The 12,926-nt window shown below is 44.0% G+C and overlaps 1 protein-coding gene across 5 annotated transcripts in view; it reads right to left on the bottom strand.

Annotated features, from left to right (window-relative positions):
• Window positions 1-2,021: 2,021 nt before the first annotated feature.
• The window catches only part of LOC147571548 (leucine-rich repeat-containing protein 37A2-like), a 33,224-nt gene continuing 22,319 nt past the window's right edge, over window positions 2,022-12,926 (bottom strand). For 4 of the 5 annotated variants that reach the window (XM_086696285.1, XM_086696286.1, XM_086696287.1 and 1 more), the window contains 5 exons: window positions 8,336-8,437; window positions 4,109-4,158; window positions 2,529-2,583; window positions 2,307-2,449; window positions 2,022-2,205 (listed from right to left, as the gene is read on the bottom strand). In XM_086696285.1, coding sequence (XP_086552411.1) covers window positions 2,333-2,449; window positions 2,529-2,583; window positions 4,109-4,158; window positions 8,336-8,437 — 324 coding nt within the window. In that variant the 3' untranslated portion in view covers window positions 2,022-2,205; window positions 2,307-2,332. Of the gene's footprint in view, window positions 2,206-2,306; window positions 2,450-2,528; window positions 2,584-4,108; window positions 4,159-8,335; window positions 8,438-8,818; window positions 10,238-12,926 lie in introns of those variants that run through there. The other variant, XM_086696283.1, reaches the window with a different exon arrangement.

The following is a 12,926-nucleotide window of genomic DNA, read 5'->3' as shown; positions in this document are numbered from 1 at the left end:
GTTAACAGGCCTGGATTAAACCCCTACCTGGCAGTTTTGGATTTGCGGCTTTGGGCACCTGAACAGGTTACCTACATCCTTTAAGCCCTGTCCCCTTATCTGCCAGATGGGGATAATAAAGTATGTTTTCACGGACTGTTGGGCGAAATTAAGACTGCAACACGCCCAACCCAGGCCTTGACACCAAGTAAGCAAATAGTGAACTAGCTGCTGCCGCTGCTTCCGATTACTGTTACTCTCTAGTCTTGTGCTTTCAACACAGTTATTTGTTGGCTCACTGAAGTCACCACACCGAGACAGACACTTGGGGGCCATTCTCACTAAAACGCTGGGGGAACGGGAACAGGCACCCGGAGAACAGGTGTCCTTGCCCAGCAGCAGCAAACTAATAGAGCCGAAGAGGCACTGATGGGCCAATCACTCCGCTTGGAACCGTTCCTACCAACCCTGCCAAATCTGCTGGGCTGTGCCCCAGTCCTACTGTCCCCTCGGGGGACTCTGTTGGTGGCCAGCGGTTGGTGCCATATTCCATCACCTATCGCTAAGCCACCAGCATTTATTTGGGGGCATGTAAAGAGATTGTCAGGGGCGCCTGGGTGGCTCAGTCGGTTAAGCATCCGACTCTTGATTTCAGCTCAGGCTGTGATCTCACGGTCGTAAGATCGAGTCCCTCGCATCGGGTTCCACACTGAGCACGGAGCCCGCTTGGGGCTCTTTCTCTCCCTCTCTCTCTGCCCCTCCCCCCTTGCTCTCTTTCAAAATAAACAGACATTAAGAAAAGAGATGATCAAACCTTGTTCGTTCAGGATTTCTTTTATTCACTACTGTATTTTGACTCTGACGTCCTTTTTCTAAAATCTGTCATTCATTTACTCAGAAAGTATAGATGACTTCATTATTTTTAATGTTTATCTATTTTTGAGAGACAGTGTGTGAGCTGGGGGGAGGGACAGAGAGAAAGGGAGACGGAGGATCTGAAGTGGGCTCTGTGCTGACAGCAGAGAGCCCAATGCAGGGCTCAAACTCCCACACCATGAGGTCATGACCTGAGCCAAAGTCGGATGCTCAACGGACGGAGCCACCCAGGCACCCCGACTCCTCCCAACATCCCAAATGTGACTGGTTAACGCCCTCCTCTGCAGAAGTGGAGGGATGTTTGCGTCTTCTGCACGTTGTGCTGCATTATCTCTTGGAATCGTGCAGCCCTGATCCGAGCTGGGTAGGAAAGCAGTGGTAGGTGCGGTGCTGGGCTGAACTGGAGAGAGCCCAGCCGCACGCATCCGACCCTCAGTGGGGTCAGCAGAGGCTAGTGTGGTACAGGTGAACAGGAAGTGCCCCCACCAATAAGTTTTCTGAAATAAAGGCCTGAGCAGGGCAGTCCTGGGTGATTACTGCTCTCACACATTCTTTACTCTAACCCTCCAGCATCTCCCTGCTAGCTCTCTGAGGGTGGGGACTTTTTTTTTTTTTAAAGAAAACAAACACAAAAACCCAATGGGAATTGTCTACTAGCTTGTAAGGTTGAGGAACACCCTACTTCCCGCTACACATTTTGTGTCTGAGTTTGAGCTCTTGGGAAGACAGACAGGCCTCAGCCCGACAGTGGAGGTAGGCTCAGCGATCCAAATACTCTGGCAACCCCAAAGACCTCACGGAGGGGCCAGAAAGAGATGATCCTCTACGGGCAGGGGGTCAAGCGCGTTGTGAGTAACTGGTATTTGGTGAGCCAGGGGAGAGAGCACCAGAATAAGCTGTGAATGAACTTAATAGTCTAAGCCCCTTGAAGATACGTTGTCCGGTTTCCAGAGACTGACTGTATCAGGGAAATGAGGGAAAGACGCCCCATTCACCCTACTTTGCCCATTTGTGTCTTGCGGAAATCCTGGCTACCACGAGGGACTCTGGCTTCAGTCCTGCTTCTCTCGCCCGTGGCCCCTGTTGTCTGTAGATAAATTCTGAACTGTTTACGTTTTACTTCCTTACCACGTGGCTAGAATTGGTTATGGATTTATACATTTCAATATGAGAAGAAAAAGTATTTTATAAGCAATGCTGAGAAGCGAGTATCGGAAAGTAAACTTTGTAGGTGGCCTGAGGCAGGACGGCGTTCACTCTGTGACAACCTCACATAGTGTCTCACTCTCGTCACCCAGCTCTTCAGTAGTGGAATCTGTGGCCTTCTCTGCTGTGGCTTTGCCAGCCTCCCTGGGAAAAGGAGAAGAATGCCAAGGCTTTGACTCTCGAAAGGAACAATTCAACTCTTCATAATTGCCTCATTTTAGAGAAAATCTTCCCCAATCACGTACCCTAGTTCCATGTGGAAAATCTCATCTTAATGAGAAGAATCCTTGTCGTGTAGCTTCTGTGCCATGTTTTTCTTGCGTGTGGCATTGAGAGGTCTGTACATGTCCCTAAGCCAAAGTGGCCGCCTTCTCCAGAAAAAGCCCTCCTAGAAAACAGAAAGGACAATGTTAGGTCCGTTTCCCCTGCCTTCTCCAGCTACGGTACTTTATCCTCCTCAGATTTACCTGACTGTCACTTTCCTTTGAGCATCTCTTACACAGCAGAGATCCAAAGAAGCCCCTTGAAGGAAACACACACACAGACAATTAGTGATTCGTACCATTTTCCATGCCTCTCACAATGTATTTCTCCAGTCTTATTAGCAAGCAAAATCAACACAGACCTGGGATCTCAGAAATAATTCCATACATGCTGGGCTTTCAGAATTGTCCTGTGTCTGTCCATAATGGCCCCACAGTGTCCCTGGGAGACCTTTGTATGTAACTTGACATGAAGTATAGGCAGGATTTTCACCCTGCTCCCCTTCTGGCCCTTGGCCAAGTGCCCTTGTGCAGTCAACAAACTGGGTGACCACACGGCAGAAGCACCTAACTCTCTCCAGAAGCATTTTACATCCGTCCCCGCCAGGCTTAGCCTCCCAGGCATCATTTGCTGGCGGGTGGGGAGGTTTTCCATTTTCCTAGCTGCTTTACCTTACGAGATGAATCGCACCGAGTGAATGCCTGAGTCCAACCAGCAGTTATCTAGCTCACTGACTGTCACACTGCAGGCAGATGAGGGAGTGGGTCGTGAAATCACCTTAAAACACACGGCTAGCGCTAAAACACAAAATACTCTTTTTGCATACAAACGGAATAGGGGGTACCTGGGTGGCTCAGTCAGGTGAGCAGCCCAAGTCTTGATTTTGCCTCAAGTGATGATCTCACAGATTGTGACATTGAGCCCTGTGTCTGGCTCTGTGCTGATAGTGTAGAACCTGCTTGGGATTCTCTCTCCCTCTCTCTCTCTCTCTCCCTCTCTCTGCTCCCCCCCCCCCAAATAAATAATAAACTCAAACAGAACAGAAAGAATCAGAGTGTATGGTAAGTTTGTTTTAGAAGGGACTTATGTCTATACGGTATGTGTGCACTGAGTTGTGACATAAAATGCAGTTCACAGCCCAAGAACAGTGTAGTCAGAGACGTGCCCAACTGGAAAGGAACCATCTTCTTTCTGGTTCTAGTGGTACTAGTGATACAACCGTCCGGCAAGACATCTTCCTTTTCTCCTTCTCCATCTCATTATTATAAAAGGAAGAGATAAATGATTATCTAAGGTCTCTCCCAGTTCAAATTCTATTGGGTCTGGATAAAGGGAATGGAGAGCGGGGCCTCGAAAACCAGAAGGAGGAAGAAGGAAGTCCCCCCCCCACTCTATTGGACGGACTCATGTATTCCACCTTCCATCATGCTTGAAGACTAGCCCCTTCACCCCACGACTTTTGGCCCTCCCTATCCCTTCTCCAGAGCCTCTGAGAAGGTCTGTGGCCAGGCCCGATGCCCACCGCCAGCAGCAACGGGTCTGAACATTTCCACCCCCGTCCCCCCACGATCTTTCTAGTGAGCAGGTGCTCTGTGCCAGTCCCATTCTAACTCGGGTTTGGCTGGGCAGCTAACTTTGCTGGATCCAGGCAAAGCATTAGGCCAAATATGTATTCTTTCTGCCTTTGGTGATTTCCTGGCTGTAAAACAAGGGGATTGAAATAGATGAGTTTGAAAATCTAGTTCTAAAATTCTACTGTAACGATTGCCAGACTAATATTTACCTTGAGCTTCCTTCTTTACCTTCCTTGGCTGCTGCTCTATGATAACAAATCTGTTTTGGAAGAAAACATGATCACAGTTACCCATCACAATAACCACTCCCTCCAAATCTTTATTCATTCCTTTGCATTTTAGGTCTTCTCTACCCAGTGAGAGGATAACTTTTCCTAGGACAGGAATTTGTTTAATAGTCCTTTGACTCTTCAATAACACCTAACTTGTGTGCAGCTGGTAATACGTTTTACTGACTGTCTCAGGTAACATTCGACAGATAATTCCTAATAAAAATTCTTGGGAGGAGGAAAAGAAAAGTGTCTACCAGAAACCTAAACAGCAGCACTGTTTTAAAGTCAAGGACAAGAGTAGGATGTGTGTTATCACTGCTTCTATTCATTGGTGTTGAGGAGGTCCTAACTGATGCACTGGGAAAAAATGGAGTGGTGGAAAGGAAGAACTAAGACGTATTTGCATACGAAATTACAGACAAACTAAAAGGCCCAAGAGAATCAACTAAAATTTTATTGGAAGAAATATGAGAATTCAGTAAGATGGCTAGATATAAAATCAAGAGATCAACATGTAAACCTCAATGACTTTCCTATGTTCCATAAATAATTAATCAAAAAACGGAAGAATTATCCCATTTACAATGATCAATAAAAAGGCATAAAGTACCTAGGAATAAACTTAGCAAAGAATGGGTAAGACCTATGAGATGAAAACACTAAAGCTCTTCTGAAGGACATTAAGAAGAAACGAATACATGATGTGAGACACTATTTTCCCAGAATAGTGTAAAGATGTCAGTTCCCTTCAAATTAACCTACAAAGTCAAGGCAATCCCATTCAAATCCCAAGACAGTTTTTTAAACAAAAACTGGCCAGCTGACATTTGGTAGAGAAAATGTGCAAGCATAGCTACAAACTGTATGAAAAAGAAGATCACAGAGCAGACATTAAAATACGTTCTTACGGAGCAACTGCAGTTAAGTATGTAGCGTGATACTGATACAGGAAAAGAAAACCAGATTGATAGAATAGAGTCCAGATAAAAATAGTATTTTAGATCCATGAAGAAAGAATGAACCATTCAATAAAAGATTTTAAAGTAACTGGATCTTTACGTAAGGGAAAAAAGTTAGATCCCCTACCTCGACCGTACCAAAACACCACACAGATTCCATACAGATTAAAAATAAATAAATCACAACAAATATTATAAGAGTACAGAAGAAAATATCAGAGACTGTTTTTATACCATGAGGCGAAAAGGCCTTGTTAACAAGACCCATGTCCCATAAGCCATGAGGCAGATATGGTGACGGACTGTCCACACCCTCCTGTTCATCGTAGTCCTTGCCCCCTTGATCCCCTGGATTGTTTGTCCTCTTCCTGTTGATTTATAAAACTCTCTTCATATGAGATATATTCATCCTTTCAAGGGCTTTCACTGAATTTCAATGTTTCAAATATTTGTCAGTGTTTTTATCGTGAAGGAGACGGAACCGTGGGATAGGAGACAGGCTGACTGCAGGCACAGCTGGGTTCTGCTTTGGGTTTTGCCACAGGGGCCTTAAGCTGATCCCCTTCTATGTATGAAAGAAGGATGGTGATATCATCCTCACAGGACTGTGGGGATTAAATCAGATGTCTGGTTTATTCCAAGCATAAATCAGACAAGACGATCAAATCTATCAAATGTTTCTGCATGTGGTATCAGGTCACAAAGCTTTTTCTCACCACAAGATCATAAAAGTATTGATTCTATTTTCTTCTAATACTTGGGCGGGTTCTTGTTTCTCTTTTTTTACATTGACTGAAATATGTTTTTTTAAGGTGAGAAATAGGGATCTGTTGTTATTTTCCTCCCAAATAATTAAGCAGTTGTTCTACTACCATTTATTTATTTTCGTCCACTGATTTGAATACTAAAAGGTAACATTTCAATGTTTATTTATTTTTGAGAGTGACAGAGAGAGAGAGTAAGAGTGAGAGAGGGGCAAAGAGAGAGAGAGACACACACAGAATCCAGAGCAGGCTCCAGGTTCTGAGCTGTCAGCACAGAGCCCAACACAGGGCTCGAACTCCTGAACCATGAAATTATGACCTGAGCCAAAGTAGGACGCTTAACCAACTGAGCCACCCAGGCGCCTCTAAAAGGTAACATTTCAAAAGTCCTAGTCACCCACGGATCTGTCTATTGCTGGACTCTGTAGGCTACTTCACATAAATATTAGGTTGCATTATTCCTCCTTGTGAAATTGACACAATGCCTCATCTCTTCCTTTGAACATCATTATTGTCCACTACAGGAAAAAAACTGCATGGTCTCTGACCTCAAAAAGTGTATCATCTAAGTAGGGAGAGGAAATAATGAAACCACATAAAAAAATATACACACAAGGTTAAACCACATAGGAATTTAAAACAGCAATAGGAGTTTATAGAACTTCCCCAAAAGCAAAAGGCTGCAGGCCACCTCAAGATGCAGAGTACTGACTGGACAATGGCCAATGATTTCTCTTCCCAGAGGTCATGGTAAGCTGACCCCACGCTAGTTCCTAGGCTCTTAGGCTGAGAAATCAGACCCTGATCTCATCAAGAGAGAACGCACTTCTTTCTACATGGAGGCAATATCACCTCACCAATGTCACAGGATTGATCAAAATCAGAATGTCAGGTCAAGACTTGACAATAAGGAAAACATCCGTTCCATAGATAGGGCATCTGTGTCTACATGATTGGGCATTACCTCCTGTGGAGACAGGCCTCTGTGGCACGCTGAAGTATAATCAGAAGGCTATTTGGTGAGAAGAGAAGTGGAAGAAAAGTAATTAGCTGAATCCAGTGTTTAATGGAAAGGACTGAGGTAGCTAGATCCATCCATCTGCCCCGCGGGCACAGCCCGGCTGGTGGGCCTGACTCTCATCTGCTGCCTGAGGTGCCATCTCTACTCTTAGGCAAGGCTAGGTGGGCACTGCCCATGTTGGTCTCTTCCTCACCATTTCTATGCCTTTACTACTGACCAACCCTCCAGAAGACAGACATGTTTCTCCTTAGCAGTTAATACATCCAGTCAGGCTTTACTCGAGTCTGAGAGACCAGGAAGCCTTACATATCTCTGCTCTGATCCATGACCTTGATATTTCTCTCTTGAGGAGCTGCCTTTTAACAAACTGTTTAGCATATTTTTGTTATCAGGGGAGGGGAATGCGTCACTGTAGACCCTAAGAAATGGTGACAATCTCACAGAAGGACTAGGTCCAGGAGTATTACAGTATTCGGGGAAGGCTTTGTGAAGAAAGATGAACTCGAGTTGGCTTTTGAAGGCTCATGGGACTTCCACCAGCAGAGTGAAATAAAGGAATTTCAAGTGGGCAAAGTCACCAACAAAAGTAGGAATGGGCATGGTCTGACTAGGGGATGGTGGGGGGCTGCTTTGGCTGAAATGGAGGGTTGCCATGACAGATGGCAATATATATATATGTATATATATATATATATACATATATATATATATATACATATACATATATATATATAATAAGCATATGTATATTTGAATAAATATATTGAATATATATTCAATTCATACATAATTGAATAAAAGGTAAACAGGCAAGCTCCAGGAATAGGCAACTGTAATTATGACAAGCTTTGAGTAGCCTGATGCAGGATTTTAGCTGCAGGGTTTTAACTGAACCTGTCTACACAATGCCTTGCGAAGTGGAGGAGAGAGCTGTAGGTACATCTAATTAATCAACAAGATGACACTTTTATCTCTAAGCCATGCCCTTTCTTCCGAGATGACTGATAGCTCCATGAAGGTGAAGACTATTTCTCTCTCATCATTTTAGCCAACGAGGAAAGAAATCAGTGGTAGGAGGAGGATGACTGGTGAGTGCATCGAATCGACATAATTTTTTTGAGTTGAAGAAATTTTACTATCGTGTCAACTGTGGCCTTCTTAGACCTAATGTCTCAGAACAAGCTAATGGCTTGTTATCTTGGTTACAATCCACAGATGTCTCCCGGCAGTGGGGTTCCTTTTAAAATCCCTGGAATATACTTTGCAATGAAAGGACAAAGCCTATCTCCTTCCTCCAGACTGAAGAGGGATATCAGGTCGTGATAGGTGGGAAAGTGGCTTTGATTTTCAGTTTGTGGGTTCTGAATCTATTATAAAGAAGGAATATAGTCTGGGAATCTGAATTAATTGTTGTCCTTACCTCAATGAGACAGAAAACTATGATCAAAATCATCACTACTACAGTCACAGATATTGCCAAGATGAGTTTGTTGTTATAGCCATAGCCTGGAACTTTTGTGAGCTAAAAAAAGGGAAAGAACAATGTTTTTAGAAAACAGAGATAGGATGAAAGTTAACTATTCTTTAACGACTCTAAAACCCCATTCTTTCCGATGAATCGCTTATAGGTTCTTAAGGAATATACCAAATCTAATGTGATATGTAATCTTAATCATTAGCATTTTCTTCAAGAATTTATGTATCTTGTATGTTAGGTCCTCTTTTTGTCTACTCTGGGAACAGCGGCACTGTTTCCTGAATGAGCAAAGTGGCAGATCATTGCCTTAGGCAAAATTATGTGGCCAAGACAAGACCCGGACTAGGAGCCCCTGGTCCTTGTGCTTGGGTCCATGTCCTAAACCACCTAAATGTCGAGACCCCACATTTTGGGATTTATCCTCACCTCCCTTGACTCCTGCCCTCTCTGTTCACTCTGGACTTCTGTGCTCTCACTGATATAGTTCTCATTTTCCCATTGGTCCGTATCCCACTCTGCCTTGGACACCTTTACTTCTTGCTGCTCGCTGAGAAGCTTCATCAGGAGGCCTGTTCTGGAGATGAGCTTGGCACAGGCCAGCTGCATGTGGGTCTCGGAGCAGTCCATTTTCAAAGTCCGGATAACATGAGAAATGAGGCTTCTCACGTCATTGTTGGGGATGAGGGACTGTAGCTGCTGGTTTAACGGAATTTCAAACAGATCACCTTTGACACAGTGAAGCCTGTGGCTTTTGGGGGCAAGCCAGTGCCCGCATTGTGGTATTCCCATTGTGTATCATTGGTTTGTTTAACGGTCGGCATAGAGTTGTCTGCAGTAACAGTAGAATTAGCAGTGGAAAGATTCTTACGGTTTGTGAATTCAGGGAGGGTTTGTGCTGGCACAGTAGTGTTTCCTGTAGAAATATTTTCGTCAGAAACATTTTGGGCAGTAGCGTTCTCTGCAGTAGTGTTTTCTCTGTAAGTTCCTGAAGGAGCAAATAATTCTGGAAAAGGATTTTTCTGAGGACTCAGTTCTCCCGGAGATGAAAAATCCTCTCGTGAAGGGGAATTTATGAGGCTCCTGACTGCAGAGGATGGAGGCCTCTTTGCAAGCAGCTGTCTATTACTGAGTGAACTTTCCTTTCTGGACTTTCGATTCAGTTTGGCCTAGGGTGTTCTGTGGACCACATGGGAGCGACTTTTATGAAAGCGGTGTGTTTTTCTGGGGTGTGAGGCTGGCCCGAAAGCCTTCATATTTCTAACTCTAGCATTTGCATCTTCTAAAACAAAAACGCTGTACATGAAGTCTTTTGATTTTTTTTTTTCACGTCAGGTGGGGATTTTGGAGCGGGGGTGGCAGAAGGCCTGCCCAAAGAGTATTGCTTCAGGAAAGAAGAGACCGCTGCCTTGTGCTCCTCTACGAACGAAGGCTCTGTATTGAAGGAGCTTCCCATTAATTTGCTGGGCCTGTGCGCCACGTGAAGCTCCCCTGGGGATGGTCTCCTGAGCCTTCTTTCCTTGGCCATGTTCTCCACAGACGGCTGGGCGTTCTGTTTCCTCTGGATGTTCTGACGTCTCAGTTCTTTTAAGTGCCTTTTCCGTATGCCCTTTGGGCCCTTGATGACCTTGTTCACTCTCAGGAACTTTTTCCCCACACTCTCAACCTCGTCTAGGCTCTTCTCCTGCGGTTGGGCAGTTTCCAATTTCTTTGGAAAGATTTGACATTTAAACTTGGGACCTAATCACTTAGATTCCACCTACACCTGCCTAAATAACCCAGAAAGCCGCCAGAGGATTAGCAGAACGGAGTCTCCGGAGCCAAGCGCAGATGAGAGGCCCACAGAAGAGGGGCCCCTCCTGAAGTGGATCACCTAAGGAGAAGCGAGCTAAGCCTGCCCCTCCTGCCCACCCCAGCTAATACGCCTACCCACCCCAGCTAATACGCCAGATCCCCAGCATCACAAGCCTGGCAGTGTGCAAGTAGCCCAGATGGGCCACGCCACCCTACAGTGAATCCCGCCCCTAGGAGAGGAGAAGAGAAGGCACACACCAGTCTGACTGTGGCCCCAGCGGTGGGCTGGGGGCAGACATCAGGTCGGACTGCGGCCCCGCCCACCAACTCCAGTTATACACCACAGCACAGGGGAAGCGCCCTGCAGGTCCTCACCACTCCAGGGACTACCCAAAATGACCAAGCGGAAGAATTCCCCTCAGAAGCATCTCCAGGAAATAACAACAGCTAATGAACTGATCAAAAAGGATTTAAATAATATAACAGAAAGTGAATTTAGAATAATAGTCATAAAATTAATCGCTGGGCTTGCAAACAGTATGGAGGACAGCAGAGAATCTCTTGCTACAGAGATCAAGGGACTAAGGAACAGTCACGAGGAGCTGAAAAGCGCTTTAAACGAAATGCAAAACAAAATGGAAACGACGACAGCTCGGATTGAAGAGGCAGAGGAGAGAATAGGTGAACTAGAGGATAAAGTTATGGAAAAAGAGGAAGCTGAGAGAAAGAGAGATAAAAAAATCCAGGAGTATGAGGGGAAAATTAGAGAACTGAGCGATACACTAAAAAGAAATAATATACGCATAATTGGTATCCCAGAGGAGGAAGAGAGAGGGAAAGGTGCTGAAGGGGTACTTGAAGAAATTATAACTGAGAACTTCCCTGAACTGGGGAAGGAAAAAGGCATTGAAATCCAAGAGGCACAGAGAACTCCCTTCAGACGTAACTTGAATCGATCTTCTGCACGACATATCATAGTGAAACTGGCAAAATACAAGGATAAAGAGAAAATTCTGAAAGCAGCAAGGGATAAACGTGCCCTCACATATAAAGGGAGACCTATAAGACTCGTGACTGATCTCTCTTTTGAAACTTGGCAGGCCAGAAAGAATTGGCACGAGATCTTCAGTGTGCTAAACAGAAAAAGTATGCAGCCGAGAATCCTTTATCCAGCAAGTCTGTCATTTAGAATAGAAGGAGAGATAAAGGTCTTCCCAAACAAACAAAAACTGAAGGAATTTGTCACCACTAAACCAGCCCTACAAGAGATCCTAAGGGGGACCCTGTGAGACAAAGTACCAGAGACATCGCTACAAGCATAAAACATACAGACATCACAATGACTCTAAACCCGTATCTTTCTATAATAACACTGAATGTAAATGGATTAAATGCGCCAACCAAAAGACATAGGGTATCAGAATGGATAAAAAAACAAGACCCATCTATTTGCTGTCTACAAGAGACTCATTTTAGACCTGAGGACACCTTTAGATTGAGAGTGAGGGGATGGAGAACTATTTATCATGCTACTGGAAGCCAAAAGAAAGCTGGAGTAGCCATACTTGTATCAGACAAACTAGACTTTAAATTAAAGGCTGTAACAAGAGATGAAGAAGGGCATTATATAATAATTACAGGGTCTATCCATCAGGAAGAGCTAACAATTATAAATGTCTATGCGCCGAATACCGGAGCCCCCAAATATATAAAACAATTACTCATAAACATAAGCAACCTTATTGATAAGAATGTGGTAATTGCAGGGAACTTTAACACTCCACTTACAGAAATGGATAGATCATCTAGACACATGGTCAGTAAAGAAACAAGGGCCCTGAATGAGACATTGGATCAGATGGACTTGACAGATATATTTAGAACTCTGCATCCCAAAGCAACAGAATATACTTTCTTCTCGAGTGCACATGCAACATTCTCCAAGATAGATCATATACTGGGTCACAAAACAGCCCTTCATAAGTTTACAAGAATTGAAATTATACCATGCATACTTTCAGACCACAATGCTATGAAGCTTGAAATCAACCACAGGAAAAAGTCTGGAAAACCTCCAAAAGCATGGAGGTTAAAGAACACCCTACTAAAGAATGTGTGGGTCAGCCAGGCAATTAGAGAAGAAAGTAAAAAATATATGGAAACAAGCGAAAATGAAAATACAACAATCCAAACGCTTTGGGACGCAGCGAAGGCAGTCCTGAGAGGAAAATACATTGCAATCCAGGCCTATCTCAAGAAACAAGAAAAATCCCAAATACATAATCTAACAGCACACCTAAAGGAAATAGAAGCAGAACAGCAAAGGCAGCCTAAACCCAGCAGAAGAAGAGAAATAATAAAGATCAGAGCAGAAATAAACAATAGAGAGTCTAAAAAAACTGTAGAGCAGATCAACGAAACCAAGAGTTGGTTTTTTGAAAAAATAAACAAAATTGACAAACCTCTAGCCAGGCTTCTCAAAAAGAAAAGGGAGATGACCCAAATAGATAAAATCATGAATGAAAATGGAATTATTACAACCAATCCCTCAGAGATACAAACAATTATCAGGGAATACTATGAAAAATTATATGCCAACAAATTGGGCAACCTGGAAGAAATGGACAAATTCCTAAACACCCACACTCTTCCAAAACTCAATCAGGAGGAAATAGAAAGCTTGAACAGACCCATAACCAGCAAAGAAATTGAATCGGTTATCAAAAATCTCCCAACAAATAAG

Source organism: Puma concolor, unplaced genomic scaffold (assembly GCF_028749965.1).
Source record: "Puma concolor isolate L17-30 unplaced genomic scaffold, mPumCon1.1.hap2 unalloc_scaffold_22, whole genome shotgun sequence".
NCBI lineage: Eukaryota > Metazoa > Chordata > Mammalia > Carnivora > Felidae > Puma > Puma concolor.
The sequence above is the reverse complement of the archived record's forward strand: the minus strand, read 5'-3'. Positions and strand labels throughout refer to the sequence as shown.